This window comes from Typopeltis vanoorti, chromosome 26 (genome assembly GCF_054136105.1).
Source record: "Typopeltis vanoorti isolate ZY-2024b chromosome 26, IOZ_Tvanoo_1.0, whole genome shotgun sequence".
Taxonomy (NCBI): domain Eukaryota; kingdom Metazoa; phylum Arthropoda; class Arachnida; order Uropygi; family Thelyphonidae; genus Typopeltis; species Typopeltis vanoorti.
In genome coordinates this window covers 17,255,282-17,275,997 of record NC_143574.1, presented here as the reverse complement: position 1 = coordinate 17,275,997, position 20,716 = coordinate 17,255,282, and the positions used below count along the sequence as shown (strand labels likewise).

The 20,716-nt window shown below is 35.6% G+C and overlaps 1 protein-coding gene across 1 annotated transcript in view; it reads left to right on the top strand.

Annotated features, from left to right (window-relative positions):
• The window catches only part of LOC150092367 (uncharacterized), a 151,161-nt gene that overhangs the window by 111,773 nt on the left and 18,672 nt on the right, over positions 1-20,716 (top strand). Inside the window, exon 10 of the mRNA XM_090414852.1 lies at positions 12,111-12,319. Coding sequence (XP_090270978.1) covers positions 12,111-12,319 — 209 coding nt within the window. The remainder of the gene's footprint in view (positions 1-12,110; positions 12,320-20,716) is intronic.

Below are 20,716 nucleotides of genomic sequence, written 5' to 3'. Positions count from 1 at the left end.
TGATGATATAATTTTTTCATGAAGTACTATCATATCCTGTACACCCCTTGTGGGTACATGGCTGGAATTTGATGATGATGATGATGATGTGTCCATCCCGCAATTCAGGGTGAACATAATTTATAACACATTTTTTGTATAATATAATTTATTAGTAAGCTGAAATAAATTTATATCCACATTTGGCTATAGTCATAAATTTTTTTTTCATATACAGGTAAAAATGTAAAATTGTATTTTGTCTTTAGCTTTTGGACACTAGTGTATGTAGGAGTATTTAATGAATTTTATTGTCCTTTCATGTATGAAATGATTGTTTAAAACATGGTATTAAGAAACTTTATTGTGTCACTAAATACTGTACTGTAAACGAAGCCTAACATAAGCTACCTAGCAGTCACAATTGATGTTGGGCTAAAAAGTATAAAAGTGAAAGTTTCTCAGATGTAAAACAGTTTTATGCATCCAAATTTACTGAGGTTGGGGTAGTTCTTTAAGGCAGAGACAGATTAAAGAAAGACTCTTTCATCATCCTCTCAATGGAGGATCATCATAATCAAATTCTTGATATATGTACTCTCATTGGGGGTATACAGAATATTATGACAATACTACACAAAAAAGTTATATCGTTGTTAACTTCCTATCAACAATTTTCCTCCAGATTAATCGGTTATCTGTCAAAACTCCAATATTATTAGGTCTTGGTCTTCCTTTGGGTATTCTTCCTGTCATCATGGCAAAAAACACTTGCTTTGTTAACCTTTCTTATCCATTATGTTAAGTGACCATATCACCTGAGATTAACTCGGTTAACACATTTTTGAATGCTAACATGCTAACAAGGTCAAGTTCTTTCCTAAATATCCTTGTTTTTAATGTGATATTGCCATTGATGCCATCTGTTTGCTTCCCTAATCTTTCTTAGAAACTCATATCTGTGGTTTCTGGTCTTTAACAAAATGTTTTATTTCTAAGCCAGCTTTCAAATCCATCTGTTAAAATTCGTTTGAACACTGTCTTATATACAACTAATTTCATGTCTTGACAAATTTCTCTCTTAATCCATACAAAATTTATTTGGTTGACTTCCTACGGTACCAGCTTTGTTTATTTCTGTTGTCTATTTCCATGTTTAATTTGCCATCTTCACTAAAATTGTGACTAAATAGGTTAAGTGTTTTACTTATTCTATAGGTTCTCCATTCAGGATATAGTTGATATTTTCAATGTTTTTTGCCCATTTTCATTGTTTTTGGCTTTGTATTTCTGATTTCCATACCAAATTTCTTATCCTAATTACTCAGTCTAGTCAGGTAATCATGCAGATTTGTACTAGATTTATTTAGGTTTATAACATCATCTGCATAAAGTAAAGAGCCGTAACTAACATTTATTTTGATATCAGATTTGATGCCACTTTCTTTGATAATGTGATCCACATAGATGATGAATAACAGTGCACATAATAATATTCATCCTTGTCTCACACCTGATTTAACATCAAACCATCTTTGATTGTGACTGCTGACTTATAATTCAAATATAGACTATGTACTGCTTGATATAATGTCACATTTACACCATAAAACTGTAGTGTTTTGAATAGCTTTTCTTTTGGCATCTTGTCACATCCCTTTTCCATATCTACAGAACTTAAATACAGATTATTGTTATCCATGATTTCTCAGCTATCCTTCTCCAAGCTTCCCTTTAACAATTTTTCTTGCCTTTTCTGAAGTATATTTACAAAAATCTTACCAGGAACACTTTGGAGGAAAATTTCTCCTCTATTCATGTTCAGTTTTATTTTCCTTTTTTTTTTTAAGATAGGTATTATGACAATTTACTCCAGTCATTTGACTTGAGTTCTGAACTGGCATTCTGAATTATTCAGTGTAGCTACTCCATATTTGTGAGTTTCTGGTCAGATATCCTCTACTCCAGCTGACTTTCCACATTTCAGGTTTTTATTAGCTTTTTTCTACCTCAAGTACATTCTTCTTGAATGTTGTTAACACTGTGCTGTCATTGCTTGTTTTCTTTAGCAACCTTTGAAAGTAATTACTCTAGACATTTAGAATAGCTTTATCTTTAGTATTCCTGTCACCTTTATCATCCTTGATGCCTACAGTGCATTATGGAAATTTTCATGATGCCTACAGTGCATCATGAAAAGTTACTGACCAACCATTACAACTATTGGCCTGACCTCTGGTGTAAAAAAAAAAACTTACTACATCAAAGCTAGTTCTGTTATTATTGTTATCTATGAGGTTACAAAATTAAATTAAACTGGAGAGCACCATGTTTACAAAAAAGGGAGAAAATATTAATAAATAATAAATGAAAAAATTACTTATATAAGTCATCATCATCATCAAATTCCTGACATATACCCTCAAGGGGTGTACAGGATATGACAGTACTACATGACAAGTTTACATCATTACTAACTTCCTATCTACAATTTTCCTCCAAATCAGTCTGTTATCTGTCAAGACTCCAACATTATCAGATCTTATATTTCTATCTTCTAAGGCACTTTTTACTGTATCAATCCACCTATATCTTGGTCTTCCTCTGGGTCTTTTTCCTGCCAACTGGGCAGAGAACACTTGTTTTGCTAATCTTTCAGGTGGTATGTTCACTTTGTAAGTGAACATACCACCTGAGATTAGCTCCACTATCACATTCTTGAATGCTAACAATGTCAAGTTCTTTCCTGATATTCTCATTTTAATATGATATTGCCATGTTGTACCATCATTCTATATTTTAGTTTAAGCCAATAAGAATACAATTTGGTCAGCTAAATCCCAAATTGCCAGCACATCCTCATTTGTTCAGTATCCAGGTAGATATACTATACCAAACAAGATGCACCACGAGAAGGTGAGGATTAGACATTAAGTCAGAAGCTCTGTCGGTTCTCCGCATTCCTTTAAAGGCTATGTGGAGGTCTCCTCTCAGTTATACAGCTTTGACTCTTAAGCACTTATATAAGTAAACATAAATTACATCCAACTAGTATGGATACTGGCCAATAGAAGCTGAAAAATTGCTTAGAGTCCTAAAGTCAGGGTTTGCCGGAATTAAGTGGGCTAAATGTGTGCCATCCAAATTCTTGGGATTTTTATGCCACCATTATTGTTAAGATTAATGTCGTTAATAAAAATTTCACACGTTAATAAAAATTTCAATTTGGTGTAGGGTGTTAACAGCATGATATAAGAGGCCAGCTTTACCAAAATTGTTAAATTTGATGTGTCGTTTGTATTTTTTTTTTTATGGATAGGGATTGTACATACAGTTTCCCCGATATAAGGTAAGTTATAGATGCAATAGATGCAATCAACTCCAGGATGTGCCATGGGGGGGGGGGGGGGAGGATCCTTAGAGGAGTTGAATATGTTTTTTAATTCTGAAGGTGGTTTAAAAGTAGCATTAAGATTATAATGGTGTAGAATTCTATTAATTTTTTTTCTGATAACCCTTTAATGTATGGGATAGCTATGGTTTTACTGTAATCTATATTATTTTTTGATGAAGTTTTATGAAGAACTTTATTAATAGTATTTTTGCTATAGCCATTATTTATAAATGTATTGCTAATAATTTTTAATTCTTGTTTAAGAGCTTGTTGAGCAAATTGTTATAGCTCTGTTTTTGAGGGTGTTAATGACTCCAAATTTTTGCAAAGGGTGGTGATACGAGTTAGCATGTATATATTGGCCATTATGTGTAGGCTTGCGGTAATAAGTGAAGGATAGACCATCTGAGGGAAGACGTGTGACCAGTGTACCAGGAAAGGGAGCGAGTTCTGATTTTCAATTTCAGTAGTAAATTGTATGTGCTCATGTTGTTTGTTCAGGTGTCTAAGGAATGTGTTTAATGTGTGGATAGATAATGAAAACATCGTCAGCATATCTAAGCTAAACTGTAGGTTTTAGAGTAAAGGAATCAAGAGCATGCTGCTCAAAAGCTTCCATATAAAAGTTAGCAATTGGGGGATAGAGGTGAGCCCATGGCCATACCGTCTTTTTGTAGATAAAATTTAATTTGTCACACAAAGTACTTTTTCCTTCATTTCTAAGCATTTTTGATAGTGACCAGAACATTTTGTCACCTTCCTGATACTTATCTTCTATATTCTTACCAAAGTTTTCCCGTGACTTTTGTGTAGTTAGTTTTACACAGTGCTTTGCTTTCTTACATTTTCCCTCCATATTCTCTCAGTGCACAAATTGAATTAATTGCCAAGAGCTTTTGATAAGCTTTCTTCTTTTCTTGACTACCTCTAACTTTCTGAGTCCACAATAGAGTTTAGGTTTTTCCTTCTTTACCACATGACTCTGGCTGAATCAATATTTTATTCAGGGTTTGTTAATGAATCTCCAAGGTTTGTATCCTGAAAAAAAAAACTCCTAAATAATATTCAGGAGTTTTTTTTTCAGGATAATATTCAGGAGAACTTTTGATGCTGGTTAGCTCAACTTGGCCAAAAATTATAGGCTTTAGTAAGACTTGGTTGAGGAAGGATGAATTGGTCATAGGGATAGAATGCAAGGGATATTGGTGTCTTCATAGAGGACAGAAGGAAAAGGATGGGGGTTGTGTTAATAATAGCAGAGCAACTGAAACTAAAAAATAGAAATAAAAGTTATATAGCTGCTGAGAGATAATTACCTGAGGCAGCATGTAATGGAGGGGACACGAGGTTTGAGAGTGATCGTAACAGTAACCGAGCTAGCTAGGCTACTTACACTTGGAGAAAGTGATCATGTAGTCTTGACCTTTGAGATTGCCAGTCTGTTAAGAAGCTTGTTGAGCAAATTGATTACAGAGCAGGTGATTATGACAACTGCTGAGGAGTCATCTTTCAGCTGTCAGTGGCATAAGAATTTGGAGGGTAGAGATGTTGGTAATGCATGGGAAGTGGACAAGGAGTGTTTGAAGCAAGCAGTATCAGAATGTATACCCAGAATCAGAAGGATAAATCAGGTAGAAGTTTGTTGAATTAGCAGTATCATTAAGCAAGAGTTGCAGACACAGAAAAAAAAAGTGGTGGATTGAATATGAAGTAAAAGGTGATCAGCCTGCTATAGCACAGTCAGGAAGCAGTATAAGGCACAATCAGGAAGACCAAAGCTAATTATGAGAGGAAGGTAGCTAATGAAGCTAAAAGACAGCCTAAAGAGTTCTTTCACTATGTGACAAGTAAAAGGAGGAATGACTGTTGAAGAGTGACTTTAAAAAGTGCTGGTAGTGGGGAGGTAACAGAAGCAAACCAAATACAGGTAACCCTCGTATAATGCGGTACTTATACAATGCGGTTTTGATATAACGCGGTCTACAAATTGTAGTATCCCTTGTTCAACACAGTTTCGATATAACACGGTCTACAATTTCTAGTAACCCTTTATTTATTTATTTTTTTTTCATATTTTTCACCGCGGGACTTAAAAATCAAATTTTATCTTCGTTAAATTTGTGTCTGCCCGTATCGCGCAAGTAGTTATAAGTATCGAATTTATATCTATTGTATCACTGAATAAGGTACTGTACAGAGGCTTTTGCAGTCTGTGTTATTCTCAACAAATAGTGCAATTAGAGACAGATGGAATAAAAATGGCGCTAACTAATAAATCACATGTCCCCCTCTTACAGAAACTATGCTGTATAGACTTAAGCAAAACCATATGTTGCACCGAAACACAGTATATAACTAAAAACTATTGTCCAATTTTTCAATTATGAAATAAGTGTTTGTTTTATTGCATTTGAAATTCAATGCCATGATGACAGATCACAAAGGCTAATTTAAAATAAAAGACTACCAAGAATTGAAACATGCCATATAATGAATGTGCGAGTTTGCCTGCCACCTCAAACGCAAACAAGAAGCCATAAAATTAAACCAAGGGTTGAAACATTTGTGTGAGTTGAGCCAGTCAGTAATGAGAAGTTCTATCGGAACGATAAATGACACCCTGTTGTGAATGTGTAGAGAATTAGCATTTCAACTCAACACTTGTCGGTTGTTTTTGACTTTGGGTCGCACGATCTTTTGTTAATACTGCACCAATCATATGCATATCTTTATAGCTGCAGTCTTGTGTAAAACAAAATTCAGCTTGTACATATTGTAACAATTAAAAAAAAAACTTGAATAATTTATAAGCATATAAAAGGTTATCACCTGTAAATCGTTGACAAGCCAGCAAAATTCTCAGACATGCCACCTCTGTCATGAGTACCATAGGTTCGCCATCTAGGGTTTACTGTATAAAGTGTTTATTGTTGAAAATTGTCTTCGTTTTCTGCCAGGAAAGCGCATTTCAAATCATAAGTGTGTTATTCTCAAGCTGAGCAGTTTATTTTCTGGTGAGTTACATACATATGTAATGCTTTTTTTTATGTAAAAGTTTATTTTATTGTAATGGCCACTAAAACTGCAACGAAAGGGAAAAAAACAATATTGAAGAGGAAATTCATTTCTCTCGAAGAAAAAATTAAAATCTTGGATTGGCTGAAAATTGGAGAAAAACCAGGAGTTGTTGCAAGGACTCTGAATTTAAATGAATCAACAATTCGAACAATCAAACAAAATGAACATAAAATCCGAGAAAGCATTATTGCTGGGTCAACGGTAAGTGCAATGCGCGTTGCTCGTGTTCACGATATTCTAATAGAAAAAATGGAGAAATTTCTAATGATTTGGATAGAAGATTGCACTCAAAAGAAAATTCCTTTGGATGGATACCTTATTAAGCAAAATGCTCTCAAAGTTTATAAACATTTAAAAGAACTTCATCAAGATTCTTCCGAAGAAATCTCTCAGCATGGATTTTGTGCCAGTAAGGGTTGGTTCAAAAACTTTAAAAAGCAGTTTTCTTTGTATAATCTTAAAATCCAGGGAGAATCAGCATCAGCAGACATTGAAGCTGCCTGGCGATACCCAGCAGAACTTTTAAAAATCATTAAAGAAGGTAGTTACAGTGCAGACCAGGTCAATGCGGATTTATATAATTTAAAAAAAAAAACAATTTAGGAACCTAACCCTACTTTTTCTATGTGATCTAAGTCTTGTATAACGCGATTTATATAACCAGGCATTTCTATGGAAGCTGACATCCGCGTTATACAAGGGTTACCTGTAGTTGAATTATTAAGTAAGCATTTTGCAAGGATATACCATCTAGGTGGTGATGTTGCAATCCATCTGTCACATTGACTGATGGGAGAATAGAGGTTGATAAACTAAAACTATGTAATATGTATAGTCGTGTATTTTGAGTTTCTCAGGGTATCTAAAATTGTCCCAAATTCATCAAATAAATTAGCCATAGTGTTCTCTTATATCACTAACAAGCCCCTATCATGCATTATGAACTCAGGCCACTTTCAAGTATAGTATAGAAAATCATTGTTCACTAGTGTTCCATTTTAAAAAACTATAGAATTAACTCAAGTTAAATTCCTTCTAATATGTCAGCCCTTTTTCATTTTACCGTGAATTTTATATATTTGACAAGGAACAGTTAAAGATTATAATCTGGACCTCATGCTTCAACTGATTTCTTAATGGAAGTTCGAAAAGAATACTTTATTGTTTACTCCACAAAGCCCTGCAGTCTGCAGATGGTCTGTTCTCAATTTAGCCACATGGTAATAAAAAATGTAACAGTTTCTCATATATTTGAATAACATCCTAAGATTTACATCTGTAACGGAAAACGTCTTCCTAGACCATGACTCCTGTATACTTGAATATCTGTGAACCTGGTGGCTACTATAATCTACCCCCCCCCCCCCTCTCCAGACTTAGACTACAGTAAATCTAGAACTATCCTATATATTCATGAAACCTCTGAAAGGATGTGTAAAAATGAAAAAAATAAAATAAAATAATAATCAGGACTACCTCAAGACTATCAAATAAAAAATTAGCCTCTCCCATTAGCATTCCTAAAGATGAGCTACAAATTATTATTATTATTATTATTATTATTTGACACCTCCAGGGAGTCCAAAGTCTCATCGAGGGAGAGTGTGCCGACAGCATCGAACGATTGTTCCTCTTCCAACTACTAACCGTGCTCAAACTTCTTAGATCTCCTTTTTTGTTATTATGGCCAGACTAGTAGGGTAAATAATATTAATTTCAGAACATTGAGTCTTCATCTAGTTTTTCTGCTGTGGGTTTTAAAGTCTTGAGGACCATGCAGTGGATGTATGTCACAGAATCTAATGGGAAAAAAAAGCCATATTACTTCATATAAGTAAAATATGATAGACCTTTTATGAATCCATCTACTGTAAATAGCTATCCAACTGCAATGAAAAAGGATGTGTAAAACCACCATACTTCAGAGGAGGGAAGCTTTCTCAGCATAGCAGCTAAGGGCACACAATCACATCCACTAATTGGCTTATTTTAGACCTTCAGTGTTTTTTATGCTTGGGAAGTGCTTGCATTCATGTATCTTTGTGTATATATTTTTTCTGAAGATGCCAGTTTTACTTTCATGGCATATAGAAAATATTTAGCCATTGCATAACCTGCATAACGTGTCATTCTCCCTTAACAAGTCTGACTCTCTGAAGGTGCCTATATGTATTATAATAATAATAATAGTAATAAGTATAATAATAATTATTATTTAATTAGTTTTTAACAAAATATGAAACATACATAGAAACACCAAAACAATAACTGCTTTCATCACCAAGGGATGGGTGGTTTCTTCAGGATAAATAAACCTAAAGATGACAAATAAAAAAAAAAAAATACAAATGATCATAAAAACTGAGAGGAACAATTATGCTTTTAACAATCGAAGCATGAGGAAATAGTGAAGTGTGGCATGCATCTCTGTTTTTTAGCATTGCTTGGAGTGATTATCTGAAAAGTTGAAATCAGGTATTGAATGATCTAATCAATGATTTCCAGATATCATTTAGGATAAGTTGTTTTTTTTGTTGATGGTACTAGATCTTAAATCCAACACGCAAGAAAGTTTTCTTTAAGATATGGCATGAAAGCTTTGTTCCATTTGATATCGTGATGTGTGTTGGAAGAGTGGTAAGCAAGCCCTGATTTTTCTTCTTTGTTATAAGCCACATTGGTAAGATGTTCTCTCTTTCTTATTTAAAAACTTCTGCAGGTCTGACCTATGTAGGAAAGACCATACAAACAAGGAATTCTTTAGACCCCTAAAGGAGGTTACTTTCCTTTGGAGAATGAGAAAACTGTGTATAGTAAGAATAGATTTCAAGGCCACTCTGACATTATGAATTTAAGGTGGTTGGAAATTTCAATGGAGAAATTCCTGTGTAAGAGATGGAAACAAGTCCCTGTAATGAATGTCAGGATTTAGCTTGGGGGGGGGGGATTAGAAGATCATATTCTTTGGACAGTTCTCCTTGAATACCTATTGAGGATGAATTGGTTGAGAAATTGGAGTTCTTTTTATGTTTATTGTCATCTTTTAAGAAGAATACTATGCACATTCAAAGTGTGAATGCCTATTTTTTTTTTTTTGTGAAGGATGGTGAAGAGATGAGGAATAAAGATAACATCCCATGCTAGTAGGCTTGTGATAAATGTTTAATACAAATCCATTCTCTGAAGTTTCCAAGAATGGTAACTGGCTTTCATTCTCCAATTCCAAGGTGAATTGAATTTTTACGTAGAATGAGTTAAGAGAAAAAATCTTTCAATCAGAAATGTTATACTTCCATACATTTGGCATATCTCCACCAGATAGCAGGTTTTGAGTTAGCAAACCATTTTTTTTTTCCAAAGTTCTTTAACAGATCTGTAGAGGGAGAGATAATATACTTCCCATAACAAAGCCAAAAAGTTGTTCATAGTAGCAATCTTTCCATTTGAAGAAATTAGACTGAAAGTGGTGCTTGAAAAAATCTTCCTGAGCCTCATTTAGAACCACTATGGTGAGAAGCTCTCCTCTGTCTGTTTGACAATGAAGTGGAGAAATTAGATAGTTCCTGGATAAATAAGCTGAGTTCCTGATGAAGGAATGTGAGTAACTAATGTTGTTCTAAGTAAACTTGCATGATATTTGACAAAAGGTAAATAAGTGAGCTTATACTGTCAACTAAGCCATACGACTGGGAGTTAACAGCTGAATGACTTAAATTTTCACTTTCACTCAAGCAAAAATGTTCATATGGTCTTTCCTACATAGGTCAGGCTTACAGAAATTTTAAAATAAGAAAGAAGGAACATCTTAGTGATGTGCCTTCTAATAGAGAAGAAAAATCATGGCTGGCTGACCAGTCCTCCAACACACATCATGATATCAAGTGGGACAAAGTATCTATGCCATCTGCTGAAAAAAATTTTCTTGCTCATTAGATTAAAGAGTCTAGCTCCACCATCATTCATTCACATAGTTCTCTCAACAAAAACCAAGGACATGTTAGATTATTTTAACGGTATTGATTACAACACAGAATGATAAGAAAATAATTCATATTTATTATTACTTGTTGAGGTTTGGAGTATGTTTTAAAGCTTCTGTTGATTCCAAAAATAATCTCTGATTTCTCTGTAGTAGTAGAATGTAGTACTTTTGTTTTCTTCCATTTGATCTTGTGTGAAGGGATATCCAAGGTATGGCCTGCTAGACCCGACTTGCCATAACGATAGTGCTGAATGTATTTTTTATGCTCATCAATTGTTACAGATATCAACAGTTCTTCCTGTCTGTCCATAGTAAGCCAGATCACAAGAACAGGGCACATCATAAACTCCTGGATGTGATAAAGAAGAGTGTTTGTCATTTGGTGAACAGATGAGAGTTGCCAATTTGACATATGGGTTAAATATGGTGTGTAGCTGATATTTATAAAGCCTCAACAAGTATGGCTGTATAAATTTACCAAAAATCTGGGAGACAGTCGATTTAAGATCTAATTAATACTTGTTTTCTCTCTTTTTCCAACATAGATGGCACAAATTAGGACTTTAGTTCTTGTGTTGTGCGTTATAATTTTTTAAAACTAGTTCTCAGTGTTATACCAAATTGTTGTTGTTTTGTGTACTGTGACAAACCATTTTTGTGCTCTAAAGATGCTGGATATAATACCAGCAAAATATCAGCTAATAAATATTAACTTATCATTCTGTGTTGTAATCAATATTCTTAAAATAAACTGACATGTACTGCCAACACATAAGTCTTTCCCATGATTTTAAAAACCAAGGACTTATCCTAAATTATATCTGGAAAACTGATTAGATTTCTTAGCATACCTGATTTCAGCTAATCATTGCCAAACATGCTAGAAAATAGATGATTCGTGCCACTTCACTGTTTCCCTATGCTTCAGTTGTTAACTGAAGAACAGGGCACATCACTATTTTTTTACAACGATTTGTATTTTTTTCACTTGTCATTCTTGGTTTCTTTATTCTGAAGTAGCCTACTGTCCCTTGGTGGTGAAACCAGTTGGTTTTTCCTGGATGTTTTTGTATTTTGTTAACAATCAATTGAATCCAGTTTCTTGTAGTAAGTTCTAATGGTTGTAAAACTTATTTTGTCAACAGTAATAAATATTAAATTTTTTAGTTATTATATACCATTTTGGGTGTAAATGAATTTCATCAAACTATAAGACTATTTTCCCTTAAAATGACTTGAAAAAGCTTCATGTTTAGTCCCTAGAACAGGGTTTCTGCATTACCTCAAGACTATAGTACCATGAATGGTGTAAGGGTAGTAGTTCATATTGGTTGAATTCACATAAAAATCTACATTGTCAGTATTTTTTTAAAGCATATCCTCCTTTTTAGAATTTGAATCTTCATTTAATCATTTGCTGATGTAATAAATGATTGAATATTCCATATTGCTGCTGTGTGCCAATTTACAGTGTTCACTGTGAAATCTGTCAAAATTTATATTCTAGACAATTCTCCATTTTCTTCTTTATATGTGAATTGTCTAGAACATAAGTTTTGCATAGACCTCACATTTATTTGCATTCTTAAATGGATTTGCTGTATTAAGCAGTAGAAAACAATAAAAGATGTACATTTGTTTGAAAGTATACTACATAACTATAAATATTTCTTTTAGCCCATCAAAAGCACAGCAATTCCTAGCAGATGTTCATCAGCTTATACATTGGATAGAAACATCGTCGTTATCTGAAGAAGCAAAACAAAAGATACTATCAGCTAATGCTGTGAGGAAACTCTTAGCTGTTTCAGAATTACTTAGCAGCAGTTCCCCTTCTCCAAGATTTAACAGTGGGAGAAATAAGATAGTTCCAGCTCAAGTATCAGGTATGGAATGGAATGATACTGCAGTTTTAGCATATTGCTTTTAACTACTACTTACTGAATCTACTACCTTATAATAGAATAACTGTGAGAAATCTGTACATTGTAATCATATGACAGTGTAATAGTGAAGTTGATTGTATAGTGTGCTGCATGGTTAATTTTAAATGTAACTTCAGATACAGACTGACTAGGCCTTTCTTCATCAAATGCCATAATGAAGCAGGATATATTTATTATTATTATTATTATTATTACTATTATTAACATAAGACCTCCATGGATTCAAAGACTCATCATAGGAGGTACACACTGTTACACACAAGGTCCATCAAACCATGTTTTAAACTCATTCAGTATATCTGCATTCACTGCAATGCCAGGTAATGCATTCCACTCACCAACCACTCTCCATGCAGAGAACCTGATCTCAAAGGGATGCCCCTTATGCTCCTGCTCACACCCTCCTTTACACAGCTTCCAAAGATTTCTCCTTGTTCTATGCCATTCTATGAAAAATTTCTTCCGCATTAACCTGGTAACAACCCTTTACGACTTAAATGGCTCAGTTATATCTCCTCTCTTGCCCTTCTTCACAAGGCTTTGTAAACTGCATTCTGTCAGCCTTCTCACATTCCAAAGACCATTTATCACCTTAGTCAGTCTTCTCTGGATACTTTCCAATACAGGTGTATATCATCATCACCATGAAAACCAGGGAACAAAATCTGTGCACAATAATCCATATGAGGCCTAATACATTGGAACCAGAACTTCTCTCTTTCTGTACATTAAGATCCTCTGCATCATTGCCAACCAAGCTCAAATCATCTGACGATCAGCAGCACAATGCAGGTTCACCCCTCCCCACGAATGAACTCCATGAAATAATCACATCAACGGTGCACGACTTGATGGAGACCAAAAACAAAAAATTCAACGGAATCATTTTGAACTTGCCGAAAGAAAATGGAAAAGTAAAAGAAGACATCATCAAACTAGCTGAAGAATGCGATATCGACCCTAAAAATATCATCAGGTGCCATCGTTTCAGACCCATAAACAAAAGCAAGGGCAGAAGGAACTTTCCACACCTCGTAAAAGTGACTTGCGACACACTACCAAGCACATCAAAACTAATAGCAGTGATCAACAACAAGTTCAAAGACACTTGTCCCCACTCGTGCATACGTGCTCGACCAGATTTATCATTTGCACAAAAGAAACAAGGACGCCATCTTCGAAGGAAACTTGCAGAAAAACGTCAAAATGGTGACTACAGTTGGACCATCGACTACAGACAAGTTAAATTGGTACAAAAACCAAGTGACGCCACTAGCATCCACCATGGTGACCAGTATGCAGGCACTGCATAGGAAACATGCAGGACTCCTGCAGTCAAAAAACATATGACTCCCAAAACCCTACAAATCCACTTTACCAACATCTGTGGCCTAAACTCCAACCTTAATGCTGTCTCTATCACTCCCCAAATGCAACCAACCACTCTGAGCTCTTTAATTTCATCTCCCTAAACATTGACTTTCTCCAATCCCACTTTCCCAACAGCGAAATCATCCTCTTAGGAGATTTTAACTTCCACAATACCAACTGGCTTTCCTCCTCCAGCTCTACAGATCTTGCAGGCAGAGATGCTGAAACATTGGCCATCACTAATGACTTTACACAACTCGTTCAGATGCCAACCAGAATACCTGATAACCCAAACCACTCTCCAAACACCCTAGACCACTTCCTGACCAATGACCAAATACACAGTGAATGTAGAGGGCCCGCTAGGCAATTCTGACCACAACCTAGTGCTCATCTCCTCCCCCATGCAACGATGCTTACACAGCCACTCCCATACAAGAGTAGTTTTCCAAAAGATGTGCCAAGGCAGTACAAATAAAAAACCAAACATACCATCACTGGCTCAAGAACCCCATCCTCCTTTAGAGCTTATACCCAAGTCCGAAATAAATGCAAAAAAACAATCAATGCTTCCAAAACAGAGTTCAAAAAAGCAAAAAGCAGGAAATTAGCAGCCTGTTCAAATGGCAGCCGAGCCTTTTTGGTCTCTCGCCAATGCAATCGGCCATAACTTCTGCCCAACACTATTCCCACCTCTATCATATCCAGATGGCTCCATTGCATCATCTCCTACAGAAAAGGCCAATCTCCTGGCCTCACACTTTGCTTCCAATGCATGCACAATTGACAATGGTAAATGTCCCCCAACCATTCCAGATGCCCACCATATCCTTTTGCCAGAAAGAATCAGCAAAACACTATCTAAATTAGACACAAAAAAGTCTCCTGGTCCTGATGGCATTCCTCCAATTGTCCTGAAGGTTTGCACACCAGAACTGTCTCCTCTCCTATGTTGCTTATATATATATACTGTCTTACCCCACTGGTATCTATCCCACAGCCTGGAAATTGGCCTATATTCAACCCATTCCCAAAAAGGGCGACATGTCACAGCCGTCCAACTACCGCCCCATCTCGCTAAAGTAATGGATAAAATCATCAATTCCAAACTCCTACACTACCTTGAAGCTACCTGTCTAATAAACGACCGCCAGTAAACACATAACAACCATTGCATCCTCAGCTTCTAAAAAACTAGGATTTCTCTTTTGCTCAAGACGTTACTTCATCGCTGAACAGCTATTAACCCAAATCACAAATCTGCCCAACCATCGAATACTGTTCCCATATAGGGGGGAGACCCCCAAAAACTCCCTCAAATTGCTCAACTCCATACAGAAGAGAGCAGTCAGACTTATTAATGACCCTTCTCTTACCAACTCATCCCCCCCCACACACACACACATTCGCACAGACGAGCATCCCTGCACAGTCCACCTTGAAACCACAGAACAAGTATTTTCTCCTCCTCTTTCGTCCCTGCAACTGCTATACTATGAAACAGTCTTCCCCTTGATGCGTTCCCTAGGGAATACAATCTGCAGTCATTCAAATCTAATATGAACAAGTAGCTTCTTTCCCAACCCATACACAGTACTAATGTACTATAGGTTGATCTACCAACCTGTCGTGTATGGGCTCAACATAAAAAAAAAAAAAATGCCATAATCTGATGTGATGTCTTCACAACTTGTGCAATATGCCTCTGAACTCCAGATCCTTGTCCACCAAACACTCCAAGATCCCTTGTCTTCTCATCTTCTTTCAAAATTGCCCCACCAAGTGTATACTTTGCATCCCATTGTTGCCTACCAAATTTCAGGACCTTACACTTTGCAACATTGAACTGATAGTTCCATATTGTTACCCACTCATACAATCTATTCAAATCCTCCTGTATGGCCACAACATCTACTTGATTCCTCATCACTCTCCTCTGTTTTGAATCATCTGCATACAGTTGAATATCATCAGTTAAACCCATACCAATATCTTTACTATACAAATTAAATAATATAGTCCCAAAACTGACCCCTGCAGCACACAACTAATGACCATCATCTTTTGGGACACTGCATCCCCATATACAACTTTCTGATACCTATCTGATAGCTAGTCACTGATCCAACTCAGAAGTCTGTTATCCAATCCCATCTGTTTCAATTTATTTACCAGCTTGTCGTATGGCAGTCTATCAAAAGCTTTTGCAAAATCTAAGTATATCAGAGATGTATATGCATCTCTCTTGTCCAATACATTCGTCGCCTTGTTATAATGCATAACAAATTTTGGTAAAACACGATCTCCCTTTTACAAACCCATGCTGACAAGCCCAAAGAATACCACTGTTATCAACCTACTTTTATATCCTATTTTTCACCAACCTCTTCAGTACCTAGAGTACAACTCCAGATAACAGATGGGTCTATAATTTGTTTCTTTAGCTTTATCACCACCTTTGTGAAGTGGAACAATTTAACCTTCCTTCTACTCCTTTGGGACTTGTTTCAAGACTCTTGTTAAACAGGTAGGCCAAGGCTGCTGCCAACTCCTTGGAACTTACCCTTAAGACACGTGGTGATATGTCATCAAGTCCTGTTGCCTTATTGACATCTAGCTTCTTGCTCACTCACCATTAAGTCTTCTTGCATTACGTTCCCTGCACTTGAGCTTCTGATTTCACACAGTGGATGAAACATCTTGATGAACTGCTTCCTGAATGCCTTGACTGTGTCCTCTTCAGCAGTTATCAATCTCCCACTTTCATCCATTAACATCATCTTACTATAATCATTTTTCTTTCTAGTTGCGACATATCAGAAAAACTCCTGATTCTTAGCCTGATTTGCTAATTTCTGCTTGTACTTTTGTTGCCCTTACCAACCGAGTCACTCCTGGCCTGCTCTTTTTACTCTTTGTGCAACTGATTATTACCATAATTCATCTTATGCTGCCTCCAGAAGTGCCTATTTCATGCTTAATACTCTCATTCATCTATTTTATACCTACCTTATTCAGCCTTTTGATTTTTGGGATACATTCACACATTGATGCTGTTATGTATTTTTTTTGTCAATTCTCAAGCATCCTTTATTTCCTTACCACTCAACTCCTCATACTTCCACAACCCAGGTTATCACTTTATGATCACTTTCATCCACTGGAGGGAATTGCAAATCCCAGCTCACAATCACATCCTCTGGAGAAATGATCAGATCTAAAACGTTTGATACTCACATGCCCTCTTTTACATAATGTCTAAAATAGGTGTTTCTCAAGAACTTGAGAAATTCATTTTGCTTATTCCCAAAGGCTATCTCCTCATTCCAATATGTACTTGACATAGGGAGGCTTAAAATGGCTTGCAAAAATTCCATGTTTGGTCTCTAGAGTAGGGTTTCCAGGCCATGTAAAAAATAATTTTAAAATAAATACAAAAAAAAAATATATATATATATATACAGTGGTATCTCACTAATCCGAACCCTCCAGTAATCTGAACTGCAGTTTGAAAGAAAAAAAGTTTTATTTATTACGTATTATTATTTTGTGTACTATTAATAATTAAGGATGTAGCATTCTCAGTTGCTTGGGAAGCTGTCGAATCTGAGGCAATTTGAGCATCATGGAAAAAAACTGTGGCCTTCTGGAATTTACCAAGATAACTACGGTGATACATAAAAAGAAAATTCAAAACATGCATAATTTCGTTAAAGATATAAATCCAGATGTTGAAATTTCACAAACAGATGTTACGGAATGGATTTCAGGTAGAAACGAAAGTGAATTCGAAATCAAATCCGACGCTGAAATTATAAATATGACTCTACAGAATGAATTAGAAGATGATGCTGATGACAAAGGACTCAAAGAATAAAAGTAAAACATGATGAGGCAGTTGACAGTTTTTATATGTGTATAGAATGGGCCATTCCACAAAATTTTATTGCTAATATAGCTCTGAAAATACAGTATTTTTAAGAAGCATTCAAAAAAAGTTTAGCTTCCAAGAAGCAAAAGAAAATCAGTGACTTTTTTACAAAGAAATAAAACTTTTTTTGTGTTATTTTGTGAAACTTTTTAGTCGGGATACCCTCTTTCTGTTGTGTACAAGAAAGTGATATTTCTTACACAAATTAAGTTATGTACTGAACTATGCAATTTTATTAAATCAGAATCCTCAACAATACAGGTACATACAAACATACAAACTAAATTTTTACTAAAATAAACAGTACAGCAGCTTTTTTTCTATCAGTTACTTCATTTATTTACAGAATTAACTTGATGTAACATTAGAATCTAATTATTTTTGTCTTAAATGCTAGTTATTGTTGTCTCTTGGGTGGAAATTCATTAATCCGAACTTTTCGCTAATCCGAACGAGCATGGTTTTTATTAGTTCGGATTAGCAAGATACCACTGTATATCATCATCAGCCATTGTCGATCCACTGCTGGATGAAAGCCTTTCCAAGATTACTCCAAAACTCTCTATCCATGGCTCTCCTTTTCCATGTCACTCCTGCAAATCTGATGATATCATCAATCCACTGTGATTTAGGTCAGTGTCGCGGTCATTTTTCCTCTCGTGGAATCCAATCCAGTACTTCTTTTGTCCATCGTTGATGTTGTCTTCGAGCAATATGCCCAGCCCATTGCCACTTCAGATGTTTCACTCTTCCTATGATGTCAGAGACTTTGGTTTGATTTCTTATCCATGTATTTCTTTTGTGATCCAATCTTGTGATACTAAGCATACTTCTTTCCATACTAAATTGTGTTGTTCTTAATTTTTGAATTTCCTTTGCATTCAGTGTCCATGTTTAGTAGCCATATGTCAGTATAGGAAGAATACACTGGTTAAAAACTTTTCTCTTTAGGCATAATGGTAGTTGGCTTTTGAATATTGAATGTAATTTTCCAAATGCTTTCCACCCAAGCATCATGCACCTTTTAATTTCATCCATGATATTTTGTTCCATTGATATCTGTTGTCCTAAGTATATGTAATGATCCACTTGTTTAATTTCCTCAGTATTGATTTTTATTATTTCTGGTTGGACATAGCTATTGAACATAACTTGGGTCTTCTTATATATATAATTAATAAAAATAAATTTTAAAAAAGCCTTAGCCCGCCTATGGTGCAGATGTACTGTAGGTTTGCATATAACCTTTTGTGGATAGGAGCCACATGGAAAAAAAAAATCGTACTGCAAAATTATGTAGTCATTTAGATATCTTTTCTGATATTATGGAACTCTGCTGTATTATGCCAAACCACTGAAAACATTCCTTAAAAAGTTTTTTTTCGCACACCAAACATGTTACAGCTGGAAAAAGATTAAACATTCCCTACCATAATCCCTACTAGCTTGATCAGTGGAACTGGAGAAGGGAAGCCAGTTTGATTTGTGAGCATTGACTTTCATATGGAGGAATACCTCACTGTTTGTGTATTTTGGACTGCAGAAAATCATGCTTTACACGTAGCCAGCGAAGGTTGGTTGATTGGTAGAGCCTCTACTACTAATGGCTCGCAAAAAACTTAAGCAAGTTTGAGCACGGTTAGTAGTTGTAAGGAGATCAATCGTTCGATGCTGTTGGCACGCTCTCCCTCGATGAGTCTTTGGATTCCCTGGAGGTGTCATATAATAATAATAATATTCAAGGAGGTTGGAGGTGCTTTATTTAGAGCAATTAAGACAGCAAATGAATTCAACAAGTGTGGTAAGAAATTTTTAAGTAGAGCAAATCATGAGATGCCAGATCTAACAAACACATGCATATCATCCTTTCAAAAGAAAGAATTATGAAAAGTGTAGCTTGAACATTTTGACTTGTTTTGTTTTATTTATTTATTTTTGTGTTCTTTAGGACAAAGACTCAATGATCCTGATGATGACATACTACTAGATAGTGAAATATTATCCTCTAAATCCAGATTTACAATGTACGAGGGTGATCTGAAAAGTTCTCGGCCTAACAATGAAAAAACGAAGAAACTGCAATCACCTGTTGATTCGAAGAAAAACGCTGACCAGCGAGGAAGAGTTTTAGTTTTGGGAAGAGATAGAAGTCAGAGGGAGCCAAATCTGGTGAATAGGGTAGATGTTCAACAATTCATAGTGCAGATCCCTTAATTTTCCCATTGCCAAAACACCTTTGTGGACAGGTGCATTGTCTTGATGAAAGATGATTTTTTTCTTCTGCAAACCGGGTCTTTTCTCACGAATTTTTTTGTTCTAGTCTGGTTAAAAGATTGGAATAATGTTCCCCAGTCATTGTTTTACCCTTTTCAAGATAATTAATAAACGCATCCCAAAACACCGATGCCATGACCTTTTCTGCTGATGGAACCGACTTTGTCTTGTTTGGCACTGAACAACTGGCTTCTGTCCACTGTTTTGACTGCTGTTTGGATTCTGGTGTGTAATGGTGAATCCAAGTCTCATGCATAATAATACAGCGACTCAAAAAATCAGTTTTATTCTTGTTAAAATGCTCCAAGCCCCGTTCAGAGATTTTCATGAGAGTTCATTTTTGATCTGCTGTGAAAAAGCGCGGCACCCATCTTGCACAAAACTTTTTCATATGCAATTCTTCATGCAAAATATATCCTATACGTTCTTTTGAAATGCCTATAATCTCAGCAATTTCACGCACTTTGACTCGCTGGTCATCCAATACCATATAGTGCACTTGATCAATGATTTCTGGTAGTGTTACACTTTTTTTGGACATCCTTCATGTGGCTCATCTTCAAGGCTAGTTTGGCCACGGTTAAACTCGGCAGCCCATTACTTAATTGTCGAAAATGAAGGAGAAGAGTGCCCATAAACTTTTATGAACTTCAAATGAATTTCTTTTGGCGTTAAACCTTCTTTTACAGAGATTTTTATAACTACACGATACTCAATTTTATCCGTTTCAAGGAATACAGACAACACTTTTGCTTCAGACA